The sequence below is a fragment of the Grammomys surdaster genome, unplaced genomic scaffold, assembly GCF_004785775.1.
Source record: "Grammomys surdaster isolate TR1022 unplaced genomic scaffold, NIH_TR_1.0 125562, whole genome shotgun sequence".
NCBI classification, from domain to species: Eukaryota; Metazoa; Chordata; class Mammalia; order Rodentia; family Muridae; genus Grammomys; species Grammomys surdaster.
The window spans coordinates 330,751-356,068 of record NW_021620409.1 but is presented as its reverse complement, the minus strand read 5'-3'; the positions used below and the strand labels follow the sequence as shown (position 1 = coordinate 356,068).

General features: G+C 47.7%; 2 protein-coding genes across 3 annotated transcripts; one reads left to right on the top strand and one right to left on the bottom strand.

Annotated features, from left to right (window-relative positions):
• Nucleotides 1–7,593: 7,593 nt before the first annotated feature.
• Spryd4 (SPRY domain containing 4) lies at nt 7,594–9,524 on the top strand. The gene is made up of 2 exons (XM_028786624.1): nt 7,594–7,686; nt 8,008–9,524. The coding sequence occupies exons 1-2, from the start codon at nt 7,602–7,604 to the stop codon at nt 8,544–8,546; spliced, it is 624 nt and encodes a 207-aa protein (XP_028642457.1). The 5' UTR covers nt 7,594–7,601; the 3' UTR covers nt 8,547–9,524.
• Nucleotides 9,487–24,059, bottom strand: Gls2 (glutaminase 2). 2 transcript variants are annotated; one of them, XM_028786622.1, is made up of 18 exons: nt 23,793–24,059; nt 19,366–19,465; nt 18,859–18,980; nt 18,308–18,437; nt 17,660–17,739; nt 17,237–17,400; nt 16,985–17,043; nt 14,629–14,661; nt 14,352–14,410; nt 13,528–13,594; nt 13,332–13,382; nt 12,979–13,155; nt 11,865–11,996; nt 11,639–11,731; nt 11,405–11,466; nt 10,733–10,809; nt 10,251–10,314; nt 9,487–10,153 (listed from the first exon to the last, which is right to left on the bottom strand). In XM_028786622.1, exons 1-18 carry the CDS (start codon nt 23,972–23,974, stop codon nt 9,997–9,999), a joined length of 1,809 nt encoding a protein of 602 aa, XP_028642455.1. In that variant the 5' UTR covers nt 23,975–24,059; the 3' UTR covers nt 9,487–9,996. The 2 variants fall into 2 exon arrangements, with proteins under 2 accessions (XP_028642455.1, XP_028642456.1); XM_028786623.1 differs by lacking the exon at nt 23,793–24,059 and adding an exon at nt 23,548–23,786 and having other exon boundaries at nt 9,997–10,153.
• Nucleotides 24,060–25,318: the final 1,259 nt, after the last annotated feature.

Below are 25,318 nucleotides of genomic sequence, written 5' to 3'. Positions count from 1 at the left end.
CTCTCTCTCTCTCTCTCTCTCTCTCTCTCTCTCTCTCTCTCTCTCTCTCTTTCGATGAGGTTTCTCTGTATCGCTCTGGCTATCCTGGAACTACCACTGTAGACCAGGCTGGTCTCAAACTTACAGACACTGCCTCTGCCTCTGAATGCTGGGATCAAAGGTGTGTGTCACCACCACCCGGCCTAGTGTGTCTTGTTCTTCATAGCCCACCTTGTTTGAGGAAAATTCTTCCTGGTTTACCATTGCGAAAGCCTGACTTCTTCGTGGCTCACAAGTTTCCAGGGATATGTCTGTCTGTGCCTGTCCTCCCCTTACAGGAGTGCTGGGGTTACAGAGCCACTGGGCCCAGCTGTCACATGGGTTCTGGGGACTCAAACTCAGGCTCTCCAACTGCACAGCAAAGTTTACTACTGAGCCATCTCACCAGCTCTGGAGCTAGCTAGCTCTTTGGAAAGTTTGAAAAATATAGATTGTACCCTCTTTTCTCCGGGACTTCACCAATTAGTTTTCTTTTCTTTTTTCTTTCCTTTTTTTTTCTCCCTATAGTTCATGCCTCTTACAACTTGATATGCAACTACTACACCCAGCTTATGTGGTCCTGGGGCTTGGACCAAGGTCTTCATGTATGTTGATAAGCATTCTGCCAACCAAGCTACATATCAAGGCCTTCAAGTGTTCCTTTTCAATAGAAACTATAGGAGGAAAAAAAGGATTTGTAAGATAATAAAATTAGATAGTTTCAAAACTAATTATGCCCTTATATTTTACTTATTACTATTTTTACTGTGTGTATGTGTGTGCGTGCACACAAACACGTATGTACACATATACTTTTGTGTTTGTGGAGGTCAGAGAACAACTTTGTAGAGTTGTTTTTCTTCTTCCATCTTTATTTGGATTCCATGGATTAAACTCAGTTGTCAGGCTTGCGTGGCTGGGTGGCAAGTCTCCTCACCACTGAGCCATGTCTTCAGCTCTGTTTCTTATTTATTTATTTTTTGAGACAGGATTTTTTGAGCCCAAACTAACCTAACAATTCTTAAACCAGTTCCCTCTCCTCCTAGCTATACACACCACTCTACTTAGTCTTATACGTTTTCATTTGTTTTTATAATTTTTAATTGTGTAGGTGTGTGTGTGTGTGTGTGTGTGTGCATGTGCAAGCGAGTGCAAGTGAGTGTAGTTATTCTGGGAAGCCGGAGGGCTCATATCTCCTAGAGCTGGGGTCCCTGGCAGTTGTGGGGTGCTGGGAACTGAACTCAGGCCCTCTAGAAGAGAGCAAATGTTCCTAACCACTGAGCCATATCTCCAGTCACTTTGAAACAAAGTCTTTTTATGTAAATCAGACTTACCTCAAGCTAGCTATGTACCTGAAGCTGGCCTCGAACTCACGATCCTCCTGCCTCTGCTTCCCAAGGGAATACACTAGCGTGCCTGGCTTTTATCATGACTGTCAGGTTCTCTCTATGTAAACCCTAGGTGTCCTGAAACCCTCTGTATACACCAGGCTGGCCTTGAACTCACTGAGATCCATCTGTGTCTGCTTTTAGAGGCTGGGTTAAAGGTATGCACCACTATGCTTGACTTTTACTAGAAGATTATGCTTTGTGATGGTAAGTGTCTTGTAGTCAGATCTGTCTCTACATTCACCTAAGTTATCTTTGGTGAATAATCACTGACCTTTCTTTTTTTTTTCTCCAAGATTTATTTATTTATCATATATGAGTACACTGTAGCTGTCTTCAGACACACCAGAAGAGGGCATCAGATCTCATTACAGATGGTCGTGAGCCACCATGTGGTTGCTGGGATTTGAACTCAGAACCTCTGGAAGTGCAGTCAGTGCTCTTAACCACTGAGCCATCTCTGCAGTCCATCACTGACCTTTCAAAAGATGAATACTCCTCGGTTGGTCATCACACATCTATTCCTCTGTTCAAGAATGAAAGCTCATTTCTCAATCTCACAGACCATTACGGAAGCACTGTTTATACTGATAGGGGAAGGGTAGCTATTCACTGCTCAAGGACTCTTCGGGAAAAGCTATTTGTCTTCATTCCTTCATAGTGGGGTCTGTGAGGTTGCCATAGCTACCCATGAGGTGGTCCATGATGTACCAGCCTCCTGTATACTCTCTAGTCAGCCGTTGTCTATAGTAAATGTAACCAAGTCTTGTGGGAGATGGTAAGGAGTGTGGAGATCCAATGTGATATGCCTAAACAATGATAAGACAATGTTTGATTTATCCCAGGCTGACATCAAACTTACCTTGCGTCTGAGGGCAATTTTAAAGTGAGATCCTCTTTTTTTTCCACCTCCTGAGTGTTGGGATTTAGGAGTATATTTCCTTCCATATGCAGTATGCTGTACTGTCGATTGAACACAGAGCTTGGTGCATGGCAGGCAAGCCGTCTACTAACCCAGCAACATCTCCAACCTACTATGTATATGTTAAGTTAGCTATCTTAAATCAAAGCATAAATTAACTGATTTGTGAATTCACCATACATTGACACAGTTCGTGTTATCACGAGTTAAACATCCTCTCCGGTGATTTCAGTATTCAGAGTAGAGACGCGGTCCTTGGGGACAGGTGACCATCCATTTCTGTTCCCGTCACGTAGACTCTCTATCCCCGCTCCACATTCAGAACGCCACGTCAGCACGTAACACAGCTCCATTGTGTGGACGGTTCCAGTAGGACAAAGGCCCCAGCACAACACAAGCCCCTTTGGCTAGCTCCTGAGGCCAACCCCCTTCTCTCGCTTTCTCTGGTTACGCTTTGCTGACTGCTGACTCCTGGCATAGTCTAGAACAATCACCAAGCTCCCGGTTCATCATCCCTCTCCCTTCCATAGTAAAAGGCTCCAGTTAGCACTTGGGCCAGACCAGGACCCTATGTATTTTGAAGTCCAACATGTAACTCAAGATACAGAGTAATGAAGACATCAGTCCGTCTTGTTCCTGCCCCGCCTGTCACCTTTCCAGTGACCAGGCACACCTATGCTCCCTGCAGGTCAGAGCGGTACTTCATTTGTGCCACTTCACATACGTGTTGCCACCCTCTAGGGCTGCACCTTTGTGGGTTTTCATATCTAATCTCTTTGGATGCCCTCATCTAAAAGCATCTCTCTCTTTGAATTTTATATATATATATGTAGACTCTGGTCTACAGAGTGAGTTCCAGGACAGCCCCGGCTACACAGAGAAACCCTGTCTGGAAAAATAAAAAATACAATACAGTAAAATAAAATGAGCCAGATGGTGGTGGGGTACACTGTAAATTTCAGCACCTGGGAGGCAGAAGGATCTCTGTGAGTTTGAGGACAGCCTAAGAATGAGCTAAAGAGAAACTCTGTCTTGAAACTAACAAAATAATAATAATAATAATAAGAAGAAGAAGAAGAAGAAGAAGAAGAAGAAGAAGAGGAAGCAGCCTGGCAGTGGTGGCGCACACCTTTAATCCCAGCACTTGGGAGGCAGAGGCAGGCGGATTTCTGAGTTCGAGGCCAGCCTGGTCTACAGAGTGAGTTCCAGGACAGCCAGGGCTACACAGAGAAACCTTGTCTCAAAAAAAACAATAAATAAATAAATAAATAAATAAATAATAAAATGAAATGGAAAAAAAAAAGGAGGGGTGTGCTGATTGGTAGGCAATGCTTCCCCAGAAGACCTGAGTGATTAAATGGAAATCCCATGAGTTACTGTGCAGTCAGTGCCCGGAGGCTCCAAAACAACCCAGGCTACTGCCATTGCTTTCTGTTGCTGGCCTGTACCAGCTGGCAAGACTCTGTTGCTGAACATTTCCATTGAAGGACATAAAGAATTCTAGGTAGAGCTGACCTGAAAACTCCCTCCCCACTGGCTAGACATCATAGTGCCAGAGATGCTATGCAAGAGACAAGCCATGAATGATGCTCTCTGTTGGCAAACTCTGCATGCTACAATACAGACCTCCCAGGCACGGTGTGCCCATAAGTACAATAGTGGCATGAATGTCATGAGACTGTGAACTACTTTTGAATTAGATTTGAGGCCTGCTTCACAGGAGAAAAGCCATGCCTGGTATTGTAAACCAGGTCAAACTCTCCATGGGTGGAGACATAAAAGACCTCAGGAGGAAAATACTACTGACGTCTTGCAAAAAAAAAAAAAAAGACATATTGTCAAGCCGCAATTACACTGATATTGCCACCTTCAGCCTTGCCAGGTTCAGTACCCCACCACTAAGGAACATCATGGAAGAGGAGGCAGAAACCGTGTAAGAGCTGGAGAGATGGTTCAGCAGTTAGGAGTACTGGCTGCTCTTCCAGAGGTTCTGAGTTCAATTCCCAGCAGGACCATTCCAAAATGGGATTTGATTCCCTCTTCTGGTGTGTATGAAAACAACACACACACACACACACACACACACACACACACACACACACACGAGCTGGAGTCCAGAAGGAGTGTTACACCATCTTCTGGACATGACATAGCCTTGCCGCCAATGAACTCGTTGCAGCTATGATTACCCACACAAGGTCACAGTTAGCATTTCAACAGGCAGCAGCAATTAGACTCAGTGGGTTATAAAAGAAGGGGAGGAGGAGGATGACTAAATGAGAGAGGAAGGCAGATGTATTGAGAGAGTTGTTGGGAGGAACAGGAGAGGAAATTTTGAAGTACCTATGACCAAGCTAACAACATTATCTACATATATGAAATTATCAAAGAATAAATACAATTCTATCCATACACATACGGAACATTTTCCACATGGTTGTCCCATAGATATCTCAAATGCAGCTTCTCTAAACTTAATTACTTCCCTCCAATCTCAACATGCTTCTTCCATGTCCTCTACCAAGTAAGAAACTTATGGATCGCCGGGCGGTGGTGGCGCACGCCTTTAATCCCAGCACTTGGGAGGCAGAGGCAGGCGGATTTCTGAGTTCGAGAGTTCGAGGCTAGCCTGGTCTACAGAGTGAGTTCCAGGACAGCCAGGGCTACTCAGAGAAACCCTGTCTCGAAAAACCAAAAAAAAAAAAAAAAAAAAAAAAAAAGAAACTTACGGATCATCTTCCTCCCTGCCCCATCTCGTCAGCCCTCTGCCTCTTACACAGCTGGGTCTTACCACACCTTCTCTCAGACCCTGCTTCTCTGCTTGTCCTCTGCCTCCCTTCAATTCATGCTTCCAACTTTGCCTTTGCATGAGAATCTAATTCGTCAACCCCACGTTGCCCTAAACAGCTCCTGGATATCTGAAAGACTGGTGTAGATGTCCTCGTAGTGTACGTGATTGTTTAAGATTAATTCTCTTCTCAACTTTTCAAGCGTGTTCTGCCCATGTAACCTCCTGCAATGCTATGTTCCTTATGGTGAAACTCTCCATTCTGTTTATAACCTAGAGCCTGAGTTTAAGTTCCCGCCCTACCTCAAATGTCTTCCCTTCTTTTGATTGCCAAGCCAAATTCTATCATTTGCCCACTAGGACACATGGAAATATTAAGTATTAATTGTTTATTAGCAATAAGGCAGGTGGGCTGGAAAGGTGGCGCAGTGCTTGTTACTGAACCTGAGTTCAGTTCCCAGGACTCACAACCACCTATAACTGCAGCTCAGGGGATCTAATGCTCTCCTCTGCTTCCAAGGACACCTGCACTTATGTACATATTACCCCCAACACACACACACACACACAAAACTAAAAATAAAATAAATCTTTTTAAAAAGGCACATAAATCATCTAAGTTATGAAGGTAATTATGAAGGTATTTATTTGACGGTAGAAGTAAAATAATGTAAGAAATGACAGATGAATCTATTCTCTGAACAAATATAAAATGATGGAGGAATATCCATTGCTGATACATACCTATACTCCCTGCTACTCAGGAGGCGCTTCTAGAAAGATCCACAGTTCAAATGCTGCCCTGGACTACAGTCTGTGTGAACTCCAAGGCCAACTTGGGACAACGTGGTGAGACCTTGTCTACAAATTAAAACAAACAAACTACCATACCTAAAAAGGGCCAGGAATATACCTCAGTGGTCATGAGAAAACGAGGGCGGGGAGGGCAGGGAGTAAGGAGGCGTTAGTCTATGGGTGCTTCAGCTCCCGAGCCAAGATGGACCGGATGTCCGAGAGAGACCCAGCTCTGAAACCGTTCTCTCTTCATTATCAAACCCGAAGCATTAGCAGAACAGGGCAGAACCTCTCCAGGGGAAATTCCCTCAACATTTTTGCTCCTTCGTTTGAAAGTCAACAGAAGAGAACGATGGGATGCAACCGAGGCAGGTGGGAGCTGCTCCAGGACCGCGGTAACCCAGCAAGAGCTCGCCCAGAACAAAAAGCAGAGCGACTCTGTTAAGGGAAAGCGCCGAGATGATGGGTTCCCTCTGGCGCCCGTAGGCGGAGGGACTCGGAGTCGTGCAGCAGAACAGAAAAAGGCAAAGGAGAAGGGCTTCGTGACCAACCCTCTTGCTCTTTGCCTACGTGCCAGAGCCAGTCCCACCGTGCTACACCGCCTTCTCTTCGTGCTTCCTTTCTCTCGGATATCCTCTCTTCCCCTGGGCCACTCCTGGAAGGTGAGGTTATTCTTCCCAGTTTTGAGATGTGGGGCACATCTCCAAGTATTAAAAGTAGTTTTGTATTTAGAAGGGGAAAAAAAAAGTTAACAACCTGCATATCTCCAGTTATGTGGCTGAAAAGGCTGGGCCTGACTGAACCCTGGTGGAGAGAGTAGGTCACTGCAGCCAATCCCCCCCACCCCCCTTCAAACTCATTTATATATTAAAAAAAATAATGAACACGAGCCATGTTGCTAATCCCAACACTCTGCAGGCAGAGGCAGGCCGATCCTTGTGAATAGTAAGACCCTGCCTCAAACAAGAATAATAAACCGAGCACAACCTGGCAGTTGGGAAATCGAGGATCAGGAGTTTAAGGCCTGCAAAGGTTACATAGTTACTCTCTCTCAAAAGACACGAAAACATGTAAGCATGTACCTAGATACATTCTGTCTAAAGAGAATGCTGAGGCTCTGGGAAACAGATTTACGTGTTTTGTTTTTTGTTTGTGGTTTTGTTTTTGTTTTGTTTTGTTTGTCTTTTTAAAAATCTGTGGTGCTCTGGCTGTCCTGGAACTTGGTATGTAGACCAGGCTGGTCTCGAACTCATAGAAACCTGCCTGCCTCTGCCTCCCGAGAGTTACAATTAAAGGGTTAAAGTACTTTTAAAAAATATATACATTTTTTATTCCGCCAGGCTTGATGTCCCACGGCTTTATTTAATGTCAGCACTTGGAAGGCAGAGGCAGGCAGGTTTTTATGAGATGGAGGCCAGGCAGGTCTACATAATGAGTTCCAGGCCAACCCAAGCTACAGGAGACCCCAAAACCAAACAAACCAGAGACTCTGTTTACACAGACTCTCTGGGGGTTCCTATTTAACCCAGATATAATCAATAAGTCTCTCCATTGATCTAGCCCACCAGACTAGAAATCACCGAGACAGATTTCTCACGACAGGCGCGTCACGTACCACGTGGTGCGGGCGCAGACCAACCATTGGTCGGTTTCCCCTCGAGGGGCGTGCCCCGTGCATCTGTGGCACAAGATGGCGCTGCCCTTTGCACGCTGTTGGAACTTGTACCGCTGGGGAACCAAGCGATGGGGGGTCCCCACCCAGGAGTCCCGGAGAGGTAAGGCTTATTTCTTTTTACTCTCTCACTCCAAAGTAGCTAACGTGTCATTCCCAGAGCGGGATCAGAGAACTCCACTCCTCATGTCTCCTCTCTGCCTTGGTCTAGCAAGATTCCAAACCTAGGGCACCGGTTTCTGGCTTCCCCAGTCAGTGACTTGTGGCTCCCGGGGCTGCTATAGTAAAGCGGCACCTCTTCTCTTCCCATGTTAACCCTTGACTTTTCCTTGCACTCCTGTCATCGCCTGGACTGCCTCAGATCAAACCCAGCCCTAGGATTACCAGTTATTTGTTTTTGTTTGTTTTTTGCTCCTGCCCTTAGGCATCAGTTTCAAACTTGAAGAAAAAACGGCCCACAGCAGCCTGGCACTCTTCAGAGGTGACACGGGTGTCAAATATGGCTTGGTGGGACTGGAACCCACCAAGGTGGCCCTGAATTTGGAGCGCTTCCGGGAGTGGGCAGTGGTGCTCGCAGACACCCCAGTCATCAGTGGCAGACACTACTGGGAGGTAACAGTGAAGCGCTCCCAGCAGTTCCGGATAGGAGTGGCAGATGTGGACATGTCCCGGGACAGCTGCGTCGGTGCTGATGACCGTTCCTGGGTGTTCTCCTATGCCCAGCGCAAGTGGCACAGCATGCTGGCCAACGAAAAAGCCCCAATTAAGGGTATTGGGCAACCAGAGAAGGTGGGGCTGCTGCTGGACTATGAGGGCAAGAAGCTGAGCCTGGTGGATGTGAGTCGGATCTCTGTGGTCCACACACTACAGACAGATTTCCGGGGTCCAGTGGCGCCTGCTTTTGCTCTTTGGGATGGAGAACTGCTAACCCACTCAGGACTTGAAGTGCCCAAGGGTCTCTAATGTGGCCAAGACCCTGAATCATGCTCATGGTCAGCTTTCTGTTCTTAGTGTCCAAAGCTATTTTACTTTGTCTCAAGCAACTGGTAGCTCTCCGAACTCCGTTGGGATCCTTTGTGCAATATTGTAGCCATCTTCCTCTGGTCCCTACTCTCTAAGAGCTAGGTATACAGCCAAACTTTGTCAGTTTCCTAGATCATCAGGGGAATTTCCTCCTCAGACCACTTCCTTGGGTCTTTCCTTCTACTTGTGCCCAGACATCTTAGACTATTCAGTCCTGGGGTCCTCTCAGCTGCTACGTCTCTTTCCCTTATCCACATGTAACTTGTTTTGGGGGTTCATCAGATTCTCTAGAGTAAATGTTCTCTACCTCTGGCTGGAGGAGTGGCAGCCACAGACTTGGCCTTTTCTCTGATGCACCTCAGATTCTTGGGTTCTGGCTCCCTCAGTAGTACCTCAGCACTAGAGATGTCAGTCCAACCCAGATGCAGCTATATCTCCACTCTGAGTCCATCTGTCTTCTGGACACCTGATACCTAGGCAGTTTGCCATAACCATTGTGCCAGTTATGTGACAAAAAGATACTAGGGAGACATGTAGGGGTATATAGTGCCAGAAATGTTACCCTTGATAAGTTCCTTCTGCGTATCTGCCACAGTTTAAAGCTCCAGAGAAAAGACTGCAGTTTCTACATAATCCATTTTGGAGCCTGTTCAGACCCATAACTCCCATCTCCCTTGGCCACAGAGTGTACTTAATAAAAGCAGTATTTTGGTTTGAGGAAAACCTAGTGGAACAGTTGAATATGTATGCAAAATATACAGTTTGGACTTGTCTGACCCTGTCTTATTCTATTTGCCATAATGGTGATAACTGATGATGTCCTTAGGGGAGAAAGAGAATGACTAGATTTGGCAAAAATAAATAAATAAATAAAATAAAATTATAATTCATGTAATTAAAGTTTATTTGAACACAAAATACTTTGTCTATAAAATTGCTGTCAGCAGTAGCAGCATGTCCTGGCTAAGACGGACAGATCTCTGCAGAATGCTAAAGCCAGGTGATTTGGCTCTCACCCGTTTCTCTTACTCTGCGGCAGATAAATATGCATGTAGCTAGCGGTTCTCCATGGGAAGTTGCTTGTTAGCATGATGATTTCTTCAGAGAGGAAAAGGGGACCTGGGTAAAGACCCGGGCTACTTTCCAATGGAAGAAGCCATTTAAGCTGTACCTTGATGTCTCTGTGGCTAGCTCTGCTCAGGTGTCCACTGAGGCTTTTCTCTGTGCTGTTCACCGAGGGAATGGGGCGTTTTGATTCTCATAGAAAACACTGGCCTGTGTCACCCAACGGCCGTGTTGAACCCCATGGAAGCAGCTTGCCACGGTATTTTTGGTGGCTGTGGGTTAAATGTGTGGCCGGCTCATGCTTCCCCTGGAGCAGGGACTGTGCTCACACCATGCTCTCTAGGTTCTCTTTGGACAGGGTCTCAGCCGCCGCCTCGGCCTGAGTCTCAGACAGCACGTAGGAGTCGTGGTAATCTTGAAGAAGTTTGACCACCTCCAGGTGATTGAACTGCACAGCATCATCCAGGGGAATGTTGCCCCACCTGTGAGACAAAGAGGACGGGGGAGAGCCATTGCTGCATGCGTGCCCACGGTAGCTGGAGGACCGACCTCCCTCCCTTCAGAACCGATCCCACTCACCTGTCCTTGACAAAAGGATTCACTTTGCAAGCCTCGATCAGAAATTTGACAACTTCAATGTGACCTAGGAACACGGATAGGAGGGAAGTGAGAACGTGCGGGTAGGTTCTGAACCATTTGGTATAGACCCTTGGTAGCTGGAGTCTGTACCAAGAGGATAGGGAGAAAAGTCCTCTTGCCAGCACCTAGTTACAGTTTCCCTGTCAGCTGAAGGGCCTTGTAGACAAAACTGGCCATTGCCCTTTATGGGCATACTGATAGGGGTGCACCTGGTAGAAGAGAAAGGACCCTCCACTCTGTTTTTCCTCTTTAACCCTTTAAATACCTTCAGCTGAGCTGGGAAGTGCTGGCATACGCCTTCAATCCCAGCACTTGAGGAGGCAGAGTTTGAGGCTAGTCTGGTCTACAGAGTGGGTTCCAGGACAGCCAGGGCCACACACAGAAACCCTGTCTTGAAATACAAACAAAAACCAAAAAGATACCTTCAGCTGCAGCAACATGTAGGGCCGTGCGGGAGTCATAGTCCTTCTGCTCCATATCCATGGCCGACAAAGCAAACCTGAGGGTAGTGGGAAGTTGTGTGGGTTACCCACGGTAGTCTAGAATCACTAGATAGCACTGTGAGGTGGGGCCAGACTGGGTGGATTCCAGTTGGTAATCCACTTGAGCCCAAGTCCCCACCTCCAAGGACTCTGCTTGTCAAACCCAAGCCAATCACAGTGCCTGCTGGGAGTTGATGAATTTTTAACTCACAGCAGGCGCTTTGATTGTAAAACAACAAATCCTCAGGCTGGAGAGATGGCTCAGCCTGCCCAGCAAGCATGAGGACCCGAGTTTGATCCACAGATCCCACATTGAAAATAAAAATAGTAGCACTGGCTTTTAATCCCAGATTGGTGGGGGTTGGGGTGGGGACAGGTAAGTCCCCGAGGCTTGATAGGTTGTGACACCTGAAATTGTCCTCTGGCCACCACATGCACACATACAAATGTGCAACTGTGCAGAGGCATGTGTATACACTCATGAACATGTACACACTATGTCTATTCTAACCCTAAAACTGAAGCATTTAGCAGTTTGTTACACCGTATCCTAATAAGATGTGTCTGACTGGGAGTTATTTTATTACATTCATTTAGTCCCCATAGAATTACCTTCGAAGGGCTGAGACATCTCCACTATATGCGGCAAATAACAGGTTCACCACGGTCTTGTTCTGGAACATACATTGCATCCATCTGAGATCAACTGTGGCTTTGAGTCCACCCAGACCCAGCTCCACCCCATGATCCTCTGCCATGGACTCTTCACCAAGGCCACTGCTAAAGTGTTGCAGAATGTTTGATACCTTTTAAAAATATCCTCTAGGCTACCAGGGTCTTCCTTACCCGAACTTCTCCTCCTTCCCTCCGTGGGTCTAACTTCCGAGCACAGTGCCGCAGATTGTCGTAGTTGTGGAAGTTAAAGAGAGACACCAACTTCTAGAATTAGAAGCCGAAAGAATTGTTTTCATATCCCCACCCTTCCTGGGAGCTCAGCTGCTCTAATTATAGTGCCTACCTCTAACTTATTCTTAATTAAGCAGTATTAAGGGCTATTTGCAGAACAACTCACCTGGCAGAAGTTGATGCCCCTCTGGCTGTTCCCCAGCTTGTCTAACGGCGGTGACAGACACATCATCCCCATGACATTGGGTACAACCAGGAGGATGGCTCCTGACACAGCTGACTTGGCTGGCAGACCCACCTGAGGAACAAGGTGGACTAGTTAAAGTGATGGCACAGGCAAGGCCACACCCACCTCAGCCTCTTAGATTTTTTTTTTTTTTATTTGCCTCCGACTACTGTCTTCTTCTACCGTGTGCATCAACACAGATCGGGAATGCTTGCTGAGACACTAACTGCACTCTGCTGAACGTTGTGCTCAAACCAGGAGATGCTATCCAACCTTCCCATTAAAACCAGAAATTCCCTTTTAACTTTATGTATATGAGTGTATGTATGTGTGCCACATGTGTGCCCATTGCCCAAGGAGGCCAGCTGAGGGCAGTGGATCCCCTGGAGCTGAAGTTACAGATGGTCGTGAGCCACCATGTGTGTGAGCTGAACCCAGGTCCTCAACAAAAGCAGCAAGTGCTCTAAAACACAGAGCCATCTCTCTCTCCAGCCCCAGGAAATGGCCTTTCAGTCAACGTCTATTCTGGTGGTAGGAGACAGACAAAAAGCTAAACGGGCTTTCAAGACAGCTTTTCAGGTAAAAGGTGCTTGCTGCTGTGCAAGTCTAGCAACCTGTGTTTGCTCCCCAGAGCCCAGGTGGATGGAGAGAAAAACCTTTACACAGTTGTCCTCTGACCTCTATACATGCACCATCATGCATACATTTACACTCATGATAAATACATTTTTGAATTTTAAAAACGGGACATGGGGGGCCGGAGGGATGGCTCAGTGGAAGACCAGGGTTGATTTGAAACACCTGCATGGCAGATCACAATTGTCTGTCAGTTCCAAAAGGTCTGATGCCCTCCTCTGTCCTGTGTGAGCACTGCATGCGTCTAAGAAGGGAGCCGGCTATATAAAGGGTCTGTATATTTGAGGAATATGATGTATTTGATGAAATCCCCCTAAGAATTCTTAGCCTATTTGCCTGGCTAGAAGTTTATAAAGGAGGCTTCACTCCACCCTCTCCTCTCTGGGATGATGGCAGTCGGACAGCAGGCAACACTCACGTGGAAGGCAAACTGGCCGGAGAAGTCATACATGCCACAGGAATGCATGAGGCTGAGGGTGTTGCGCACGGCTTCGGCAGTCAGCACGCTCTCCCCTGTGATGGGGCAGATGCCGCCATTGGCAAGAGTGGCTGCCATGACACTGCCTGACTCGCAGGTAACCTCCACAGAGCACAGCTATGGAGACAAGAGAGGTCAAAGGGCAGCGTGGGCTCGAACACGGTAACGCAGAATAACGTACTCGACATCTAGGTTTTTCAACATGTTCTGACAGAACCAGGGGAGAGGAGCGTCTCCCGTGTAACAGGAGGACACTCCGTCCCGTTCCCTTGACCCTGGGAGTGTTTGCTTACCTGGAAATAGAGATCAAGGGCAGCCATCATGTCTACTCCCTTAGGGAAGCACTGCAAAGAACAGGGTGAAGCAGTCTCTTCAGGACACAATCTCACACTGCGGGGGTGGGAGGGTGGGGGTAGGGGAGTGCTCACACAGCCCGACCCCCTGCCCCTTGAGCTCTCAAAGACTTTCTCTCCGGCCTCTCCCAGTTACCTTCTTCTCCTTGAGATAATAGCCAATGGCGTAATTCCGATCCCCAGTCTCCTTCTCGGATTGGAATCTGAAGCAAATACCAAATGTAGTGCTTGAGGCTTACTAAAGGAGTGGGTAAGCGGGGAAAGAGAGAGGGTACCTATCCTGGGATACAGAATTCTACTGCCTGTGTCAGACTGAAAGCAGTGTCTTTGCGGTCTCATGGAGTATTAGTGGGAACTTCTGAACCTGAGTAAATACCTGGTGTAGCTTTGTGGTTAAATGTAAACAAACAGAAACAAAACCCACCCAAAGCTGTCTAGTCGTCCTGTCTAGGAAATCTGGCAAGGTGTTTGGCTCTGAGTCTTTTTTTTTCCCTTCCTGCTCGCTCGATCCAGTCCCACAATTATTTATTTATTTATTATGTGTAAGTACACTGTAGCTGTCTTCAGACACCCATAAGAGGGCATCAGATCTCATTACGGATGGTTGTGAGCCACCATGTGGTTGTTGGGATTTGAATTCATGACCTCCGGAAGAGCAGTCAATGTTCTTAACCGCTGAGCCATCTCACCAGCCCTGGCTCTGAGTCTTGACTAGGGCCTCAGCACCAACCAGCATGCTGCCTTTCTCATTACATGGTAATTAGACATAGGATGATATTTTTCCAAGTAAATAAATGTCAGTGAAGAAGCTCAGAGGAAGCTGGGAAGCCAAAATTCCCCTCGAATTTCTTCCTACGATGATACATATTTCCTTTTCCCTTCCCTTCTCACCTTCCTCACCAAGCACACACATACACAACAGTACAACCTACTCAGCCAATCCCCTAAATAGAGTCTTACGTGGCATTGCTGAACCCCATGAATTCGTTCCCAGCCATCTTGTTCAGATACTGTAACACCTGGAAGAGAAGAGGGCAAGAGAGGCACCTTTAGACCAAGGATCCTTAGCAAACACACCCAGGCTGACAAGGCACTCAGAACTTCTCTTTGCCCAGGAGAGTAGGGACTTCAAGAGGCTGAAGCCAGCGGTCCCCACTCCTCTGGAGATACCCGTAGCAGCTGTGTAGACAGCATGCCGTGGAGAAAGGCAGTAAAGAGTCGAGTGCCAGGAACTTACAAAATCAAACTTCTCTGCTTTGTTACAGTCCATCTGCACAGAAGAAAAGGGAAAGCAGTCAGTATTCTAGCCTGGGAGGATGGCAGACAGGAGGGGCAGGAGGGCTTAGCAGAGCTGACACCTCAGTTAGACAAGCCTTGCCCAGCTGACACCTTAGACAAAGCCTTGTTACTGGAAGTGTTACATTTTACAATGTCTTTTGTTTGCTCTGAGACAGGCCTGGGTTGTCCAGAGAGTCAGAGAACTGTGGCTGAGTGCTGCTTTGGCATTGGAATAGCTGATGTTACAGGCATGGGATCCTTCTTGTTTAAGCAGCTAAAACTTTTTTTGCATGCAGGTTTATGTAGTCTAGTGATAGAGAAATCCAGACTACCAGCCTGTGTGGTGATGTAAACCTATAATCCCAGTTCTTGGGAGGCTGAGGCAGGAGGATTGTTGAAACAAACAAAATGTAAATTATCTTTTTTGTTGTTGCTTTGGTTTTTTTTTTTTTTTTTTTTTTTTTTTTTTTTTTTTTTTTTGAGACAGGGTTTCTCCATGTAGCCCTGGCTGTCCTGGAACTCACTCTGTAGACCAGGCTGGCCTCGAACCCAGAAATCCTCCTGCCTCTGCCTCCCAAGTGCTGGGATTAAAGGCTGAAACTATGTAAATTATCAAGAAATGAAGATTCAGATAACCTCACCCCATCCACCTGCCTCTCCTCTCCCTGGGCTCACTCCTCCTGGCTCTAGTTCTGTCTCTAAGTTCCACCCTATCCATAATCACTGTTATACATTTTATTTATTTATTTACTTTTAAATAGAGGGCTCATGTATCCCAGACTAGCCTTCAACTTCTGGTTTGTTTGTTTGTTTATTGTTTTATGTATATGTGTACACCATAGCTGTTTTTACACACCAGAATTGGGAATCAGATCCCATAACAGATGGTTGTGAGCCACCATGTAGTTGTTGGAAATTGAACTCAGGACCTCTAGAAGGACAGTCAGTGCTCTTATCCACTGAGCCATCTCTCCAGCCCCGGAACTTCTAGGTTCTGGCATGATAAGCATGTGCTTCCATGCCTATATACCCATTCTTTCTACCCCATTCTACAGCCTCACTGTAGCTTATACCTGATTCCCAGATCCTCTGTGACAGAAATGGAATGTGTCTGTTGAATATTCAGTTATATTGATGAATGATTTTTTCCCCTCTACTATCAGGATTAAAACTCAGACCTTGGGTGTACTGGCCAAATGCTCTGCCCCCCACCCCAGCTTCATTCATCCCCAGATATGCTGATAATGAAAACAAAAACAATTTCTTTTTAGCAGTGCCAGAGACTGAAGTGCCAAGGGTCTCCCTACATGGTAAAGATTTGGCTCTACCCAAATGTTCTTCATCTCCAGCTCTGGAGGCTAAAGATTTTTAGTTGACTTAGAAGAAAATGAGATGCCTGGCGGTAGTGGCGCACGCCTTTAATCCCAGCACTTGGGAGGCAGAGACAGGTGGATTTCTGAGTTCGAGGCCAGCCTGGTCTACAGAGTGAGTTCCAGGACAGCCAGAACTACACAGAGAAACCCTGTCTCGAAAAACCAATAAATAAATAAATAAAATAAAGAAGAAAATGAGATGAGGTAGGTCCCAAAGATAGGGCTGCAGACAGGACTCCCCAAAACAGGGAGTGCGCACACACAGACACACAGACACACACACACACAGACGACATACACACCGCCAGGCTCACTTCGGAGTCAACACTGCAGGCTCAGCTACAGAGTCAATACTCCAGGACTCTGACACCTGTGTTCCTAGGGGGAAGGGTTCCTAACACCACCTTCCTCAGGAGGGGCTGTGATTGGCCCCAGAGTGTCGCTGCCCACACTGCTCCTGAGTTCTTGCTCAAGCCCTGGGAGACCTGCAGCTGATGGGCCTGTCGGACACCCCTTGCTCAAGGCCAACTCACAGTTCCAGGTGACGTGAATGACTGCCCTGGACTGGCCATTCACCCTTTTGTCAGCGTATCTCTCGCCCAGGAGTGGCCAATCAATACCTGATGGTGTTGTCCTCCCCCTGCCTTTGGCATTTGGCTCTTGGTCCTAGACAGAGGTCACGACCTGCTCATGGAACTCTGGGAGGGGGCAGGGAGCATATGGGGTGAAGGTAAGGGAACGGATGTGGAGGCTATCACTGTCATCCACAGCTTACAGCACAGAACTTCCTGATGCATTTTCCCATGCCTTTTATTAACTCTCAAATGACTCAGGACTCCCCCTACATATACAATCTCCCTGAAGAGCTGAACAGATATGGGGATGTAGGGATAAGGGGAGTTGTGAGAATATTACCTTTCAGAAGGTTAAAATGGTACTGACCTTGATCAGGGAGCTGACCACAATGGCACCAGCATTGACCATGGGATTATGGGGGATTCCTGGGGAAATACAAACCACTCAGTCATGTCAGCTGCCAACGAAAGCCTACTCTACGCTGTTCCCACTCTGAAGCTAATCGGGTTTGGGTCTGGTTCCTACCTGGATGAGAGCAAAGGCTAAGACACAAAGGAGGAGGTGAGGCACAGGGCTCAGGAGAAGGCAGGTATGAGCTAGACCCCTGGAGATGCTCACCTTCCTCATTGAGGGAAAGTTTGTTATAGCGCAGACCACTGGGCTCCTTGCCCACGAACTTGTGCACGTAGTCAGTGCCTAAGGTGCTCACGGAGATGGCGTAAGTGAGGGGCTTGACACAGGACTGCAGGCAGAAGGGGATCTTCGTGTGGCCCACAGAGTGCCTGGAGACAGACAGGTACCATAAAAGGGGTTAGACTTTGTTCCACACCTGTGCCCTGCAGCTCCTGCCTCTCACCCAGCATCTTTGTTCACTTCTTTGTTTGTTTGTGAGACAGGGTCTGTCTGCAGAGCCCTGGCTGTCCTGGGACTCAGTATGATACCAGGCTGGCCTTAAACTGGCAGAGATCCTCCTGCCTCTGCCTCCTGAGTGCTGAGATTAAAGGCGTGCACTACAAGGTCCGGTATCACCCAGCATCTTACCGCTGCCCATCCACAGTGCACAGGGAGACGCCCCAAAGGTCTGGGTTTGACTTGGCCAGGTGAGGGATGTAGGCTGCCACCTGGGCATAAATGGGTAGAGAAAAGGGAGACAGGTGACTGTGGAGAACAACACAGCTGTACTCGAGGTCAGAAACTTTTAGGTAAAAGTTAAAAATCTGTCCCCTGCATGGCAAACAGGTTCCCTTTTGTGAACTGCTTCCAGAAACAACCAAGCCTTTAGTCCCCGGCAACCTTACATCTCTGTCCAAACCCTGGAGTGGTAGCAGCAGAACCCACGGAATATAAAAAACGGAAGTTCTAGGACTAGGTTCTCAGGTTCAGTCCCTTTAAGTCTCCTTGAAGTATGGGTTGAATCTCTTTACTTTGAGACAGGGTCTCCCTACGTAACCAATACCGACCTCAAACTTCTGACCCCATCTTAGCCTCACAAGAGCTGCAGGCCTGTGCCGCCAAGCCCTAGCTTCTGCCATCCACGTCCATAAAGACCTTAAGTCACGCGCTATTAGGATCACACGTGAGAACACATGAAACCACATCCTCTGTTCATCCATCACCAAATCCACAGCCCCAAGAAGTCTCTGAGAAGCAATGTGATTCCCGCCCATCCCTGGTTCCCCTGGCCCTCACTTTGCCTCCAGTGAGCTCTTTGGCATCCTCAAATATGCGATCCACATGGCCCGTGAACTCCTCGAAGTCAGGAATGACAAACTTCTTCCGGAATGCCTGAGTCAGGAGCACAATGTTGCTGCTCACACACCTGGATCCCAGATATAAGTGTGTTAGGAGCTGGAGAGACACTGCTGGGGCTCACACAGGGGCTATGGAAGCTGGGGGTAAAGAAGTTGAAGTGTTCATCTGGTTTTGGATTGGACTAACAGCCGTGTGACTTGTTGGCATATCACTTTTATCTCCCTAGGTTTAAATTTCCTAACCTCTAAGATGAGATGTTCTAAAGACATGGGAAGATATCCCAAGACATTCTGAGAAAAATATTAAAAACCACAGCTATGGGCTTTAGCATTGAGAAGACCTAATATACACAGCCATATATGTAAGAGGATACACAGGACATCTTCTAGAAGCTACTAACAAAATGAAGGGTTGAATTGTTTAATTCCCAAGATCTTTCCTCCTACAGAACCGTTTTGGGGGGCAATGCTCATCTTCGGGACTCTCACTTTTGGAAGAGCTCCCGGTCCAAGAGGCCACCGCTGCTGGACTCCTGGACCATGCGTTGCATCTTGCTCATGCAGTCCTGGAGTCGTGGGTCTGACGTCTGCAGTCCAGTGGCCTTCAGGGCCTTTGGGGGAAAGAAGAGGTCTGGGCAGGTCAGCCAAGAACAGCAATCCATACCTCAGTCTTTCCCAATAGATGCTGAAGTCACTCCACCCCAATTACAACTGGGAGAACAAATGGGTTTTGGAACTAAACAAAAGGCACTGGAGCAGCCTTGAAGGCTAGCAAGTATCCCACCCATGTCTCACAAAAGGCGTCCTCCTCTGGACTTGGGGTGGGGTGGGGGGAGGACGGCATTGTCTCTTTAGCCTAGGCAGCCATCATCCCTCTGTATTTCCCATCCCCCGAGTGCCAGCCATCAGCTACCCTGCACCGTTCACCCATCCTCCTCGAAGGTTCCAGAGACTCTAAGGAATCAGGGTTCTCTGACCGGGCAGGCAGCCACTCACCGTGGTGAACTTGTGGATGGGGATGCGTTCCTGTCCTTCTGCAATAGTGTAGAAAAGCAGGTCACCAAGCCGAGGCAGCATGCCGCTGTTTGAGGCGTCACTGTTTGGGGGAAGAGATGAGGAAGGCAGGAGCCTGAGGATGCTCCCTCCTCCTCCTGGAACATGGACCTGTCATAGGGTGTCATCCTAGACCTTTTCTTTGAGCCATCTGGCAGATTCTGTGATCCTAACTTTCACCCCAGTGTGAGATGTTGCTAATCTTACTCCTTAGTCTCTTTTAAAAGAAACTCTGAACTTTTCAGTCCTTTAAATCATTCTACTTCCAGATGTCCGGCAAACACTGGAAACAGAGTGCCTCCGGCATGGTTTGCGACTTTCCTTGTGTTTCCCGTAAGGATCGGTACAAGATGGAAACTCAGAATCAGTCTGACTGTTCCCACACTATATGTCTATAGTGAACTAACTGGTGACTAACACTAGACAAACTCATCTTTGTATTTTCTCTAAAATCCACCCTCTTCCCTCCTGTGCAGTACACTGTGTTGGGAAGAGTCCTACTTTGCTCCCGATTGCTGTATGACCTTAGGTAGCCTACTTGATATTACTTATCTATGGAATAAAGATAGAAATGTCCTCTTCACACAGGTGGTATGAGCCCTAACTTACTCAGGATCTTACTCTACGATAAACTGCCTGACATAAAGTAAACCAATCACCAACTTCCTGTCTGTTCTCTGCCACTGTATGCTTTGTCTCCATGCCAGCCCCACAGGTCTCTCACACTGGTATAAAACTCCTAAGGCATCTAAAGCAATGGTTATTAGGCTGTAGGTCTTAACCCTTTGGGATCAAACAACCCTTTCACAAGAGTGGCCTAAGACCATCAGAAAATACAAATATTTACATTACAATTCATAACAGTAGCAAAACTAAAGCTACGAAGTAGCAGTGGAAATCATTTTATGATTGGAGGTCAGCACAGCATGAAGAACTGGGTTAAAGGGTTAAAGGGTTGCAGCATTAGGAAGGTGAAGAAGTCTAAAGACCTCTATTAATGTTATTAGACTTAGAAAACTTTTTTTTTCTCAAGAGAGTGTTTCTCTGTATGGCTCTGGTTGTCCTGGAACTCGCTCTGTAGACCAGGCTGCCCTAGAACTCAGGAACCTATCTGCCTCTGCCTCTTGGGTGCTGGGACAAAAGCCTGAGCCATTATGATCAGCTCAGACAGTTTTTAAGGAGGTTCCATTTAGCCCAGGCTGGATTTGAACTTGATATGTGGTTATGTATGATCTTGAACTACCTACATCTCCAGTGTGCTAGAACTACACAGGTGTAAAAAGTAATATATTCTCAGATGTCCACTGCCTTGCCATAAGACATGTTCAGAATGAGAGCCTATCCCAATAATCCCATAGCTCTTGGGAGGCAGATGTAGGAAGATCAACAAAGACTCCAAGCCAACTAGGTCTCCACAGAAGCTCCAGGCCAGACAATGCTACTACTGGAACCCTGTCTCAAAACAAATAAACAAAAAAGAGATATGCTTGTAATCCTAGCTCTTCAGAAGTGGAGGTGAGTCAAGGCCCCACACAGAGAGAGCTTGAAGCCAGCTTAGGCTATATGAAAAACTGTCTCTAATTCTAGCTGCAGGGGATCTGACACCCTCTTCTGGCCTCCCAGAGCACAAGGTTCACAGACAGACATACATGCAGGCAAACTATCCATACATATGAGATAAACATACAATAAAATTTTTAAAAACCCAGTTTAAAAACTGAATATAGGGTAAGCAGGATGGTTCAACAGATAAAGGTGCTTGCTGTGTGGCCCCTGCAATGTGAGTTTGACCTATGAAACCCCAGAAGCCACATAAAGGTGGAAGGAGAGAACCAACTCCACAAAGTTGTCTACTGACCTCCACACGAATATGCTGGCACACTGGTGCTCATATAAACACACTAAAGATCAATTAAAAACAAATTAATAAATGGAAAATATACCTTACCAAATAATATCAATATTACAATTTTATTTTTGTTAAAATCACATACAGATATAACATATATAAAATACGTATGGATATATCACAGTATTAATTAGTTATCTCTAATACTGGGATTTTTCTTTTTCTTTTTCTTTTTTTTTTTGATTTTTCGAGACAGGGTTTCTCTGTGTAGCCCTGGTTGTCCTGGAACTCGCTCTGTAGACCTGGCTGGCCTCAAACTCAGAAATCCTCCTGCCTCTACCTCCCAAGTGCTGGGATGAAAGGCATGCGCCACCACTGCCCAGCATAGATTTTTATTTTCATCTTTGATTTAACTAGGGTTGTTGTTGTTCTAAGACACGGTCTCTCTATGTAGGCCTGGCTGTCCTAAACTTACTATGCAGTTCAGGTAGTCCTCGAACTCACAGAAATCCTCCTGCCTCTCTCTGCCTCTTGAGTACTGGGATGGAAGGCATTCGCCACCACACCCAGCCTGATGCACTGAGAGGTTAGAACAAACCAGGTACCCTGGAACTAGAGTTATGGGTGGTTAGAGTTGTTCTAACTCATTCAAACTGACAGAGTAACTGAGTGAGTTCCAGGTCAGCCAAGGTTACACAGGGTTACCCAAAGAAATTTTGTCTCAAAAAAGAAAAAAAGAAAAAAGAAAAAAAGAAAAGAAAGAAACAAAAAGTATCAAGTGCTCTTAACTTCTGAGCCATCTCTCTAGGACCTAGCATAGTATCCTTTTTAAAAACAGAATAAAAAGAAGCTAAGTATTTTATTTTTAAGTGTTTCCTAAGATTTATGTGTAAGAATATCCATGTGAGTGGTACCTGGGATTTACAGATGGTTGTGAGCCATCATGTGGTGTGCTGGAAATCAAACCCAGGTCTTCTGCCAGAGTAACAAGTACTCTGAATGTCTGAGTCATCTCTTAAGCCCTAAATTATATATTTTTAAATAATCAGAATTACTATGTATTTCCTCTTTGCCAACCTTCTTTTCCAAACACAGAAACCTCTCTCACTCTGTTAATCCCTCTACCCTGGGAGCCAAGATTCAAGACCTTCACCAATAAGTTCCCTAGAATACAAGCAGCCACAGAAAACTAGGTCTCCTAAAAATATTCTGTCACAGCCAAGTGGTATGCCTTTAATCTCAGCACTTGGAAGGCGGAAACAGGTGGATCTCTGAGTTCGAGGCCAGCCTGGGCTACAGAGTGAGTTCCAGGACAGCCAGGGCTACACAGAGAAAGCCTGTCTTGAAAAAACAAACAAACAAACAACAACAACAAAATTCTGTCACCTACTGCAGTGAATTGTGATGTGTACAGGGGACCCAGGGATGCCTCTGGCTCCCCACCCGAAAGGCCACACAAAGGGGTTAAATGGAATTTGCTTATCCCACCATATTGGTGGTGAGTTAGTTTGCTGCGTCAGTCTGGTTCATTTAATTACGTGTGCGTGTGTTTCTAAATATCATTGAGTAGATGTGATAGGGAAAATGGTCCATTTCCTATTCTGCTATAATAAGGCAGGAGCTACCAGGACAACGTCCAGCAGGATGTCTGAGGATAACAAGATTTCATGCTTTGAAAACACTTTCATCTTGGGGGTGGGAAGAAAGCCCAGCCACTAAGCATTCTTGGGCAGTGTGTGTGCGCGCGCTGGACTTGGGGGGTGGGGGTCGAGGGCAAGGGATCGACTTCCTGGGTTGAAGATGGGCTCAAAGGGGGGGGAAAAAGCCTCTTCAATTCAGAGAGACTGAGCAACGTAATAGCTCTGACTGGTTTAGGAACTGTCTCACGATTTTCCCATTTATGAATAATCAAAGCATTCCAAAACCAAGTTGGAAACCTGATTATCAGTGTTTTTGATTGCACGTAAGATATTCCACGGTGAAGCTCTGCTACAAAAACACTCCGGACACATACGCACTTACGTGCGCATCAGCAATGACGCACACCACACATTACCCACTGACGACACGCAGAAACAAGAAACCCCACACAGTCAGACCCAAGCGCACTTGGACCTGGGGCAGGAAGTTGTTCGATATCCACAATATTCCCTAAAATACCGGGACCAGAGAAGAAAGAGAGGCTGGGGATGGGCAGGTGTGCACTCGGCCCTGTACTCAGACACGTGCACCAAGCAACACTCCGCGCCCAACTGCATTCCCAAATAAGTACGCACCTTGGACAGGCATCATCTCGAAGACCGACCTGCCCAAACGCCCTCCCGGGCGGACAGCACCTGACCGCCCGAGCGCGGCGGACCCAAAGCCCCACATCTAAAGGAAAAGGCATCGCAGGCTAGTGAGCGCGGAGAGGAGATGAGATGCGCTCGCTCTCTGGGGAAGGGGACTCCCAGGGAGCTAACGAGAACGACAGCAGGAGTGGGAGCCAGCCTGTCCCCTGCCCCTGTCCCGCGAGCCTTACTGATCCGAGTGCTGCGGCTGGTGGCTGTGCGGCGTCCCCCTGCCCTGCGCCGCGGCCTCACCGAGGTAGTACCGGACACCCCTGCCCAGGAGCGGGCCCCGGCTCCGGTGACCCCAGCCTTCCCGCCGGCCGTGGCTGCCCGCGCGGCTCAGAGCGTTCTGCAGAGCCCTCATGGAGCGCATGCCCCCGGCGCGCCGCCCGCTCGGCCCGAGCGCTCCAGACGTGCGAGCGGCGGCACGGAGGGAGGGGCGGAAGAGTGGCCGGCGAGAATAGGAGCGGGGGAGCAGTCCCGGGGCCAGCCGAGCCTGCGGGGGGGAGGACCGGCCAGGTGGGAGGGGTTGGGGTCCGGGGAGGGGCCAGTCCCGGGCAACTCCGGCCCCGCACGTGCACCCATAGCCCCTTCACCACCTCCAGCCAGGAGCGCCACGGGTTCGATTGAGGAGAGGTTGGAGGCGGCTGGGTGGGGGAGAGGGCGTGGCCAGGAGTTAGAATGGACAGGGACCGCGTCCAATCACTAAGAAGGAGGAACGCTGGGAGGCGGGGAAAGGCGCGGGAGGCTGGGACGGTCAGGACACCCGCGCGCGTCAGCGCTGTGGTAGGGAGGACCAGCTTCTGCGCAGTCGGAGTTCCTAGCAACGCGCCAGTGCTGGAGACGATGATGCGCTCTGGTGCAGATGAAAATGCTACTCGGGAGAGAAAGATGAGAGCCAGCGGGATGCGGGAGCCACGTTCGAAGGCCAGGGTTGGCCGGTGCGCACTTACAGGCTGTGCCGGCTGCAAACACCCCAGTCACGGACACGCGCCCGTGGTGAGTGGACAGAAAACCCGTTCAGAAATCGCCGCGCTTCAAAGCTGTGCGTCACGGAGCCCAGGTTCTTAGGTCATTTGGTAGCTGCGGAGGACTTATAGTCCCTCTCTAAAGTTCACTCTGTAAAGTTCACGCTTTAAAATGAGACAGTGAACTGTTGTTTTAGAGACATGGTTTTGGGGTTATAGCCCTTGTGGTCTCGAATTTATGGCCAGCCTTCTACCTCAGCTTCTCAAATGCTGGGATTACAGGTGTGTGCAACATACACCCCACACACGCACACAGACGCGCGCATACACAGGACAAAAAAGGCAAAGAAACACAAAACATATAAGTGTCCCCCTATTTTATTTTATTTAAGACCGTGCCTCTCCGTATTTCCTGGAACTCACTATGTAGACCGGCCTGACCTCAAACTCACAGATCCGCCTACTTCAGCCTCCAGAGCGCTAGGATTAAAGGTGTTTGCCACCACTTCTGGCTTGTGGTCTGTTTTGATCACGCACCCCAATCGTTCTTCTGGGTGGAAAAAATGCACAAAAAATTAGGATTAAATGTGTGGTAGTTGCTGGGCAGTGGTGGCGCACGCCTTTAATCCCAGCACTTGGGAGGCAGAGGCAGGCAGATTTCTGAGTTCGAGGCCAGCCTGGTCTACAGAGTGAGTTTCAGGACAGCCAGGGCTACACAGAGAAACCCTGTCTCGAAAAACAAACAAACA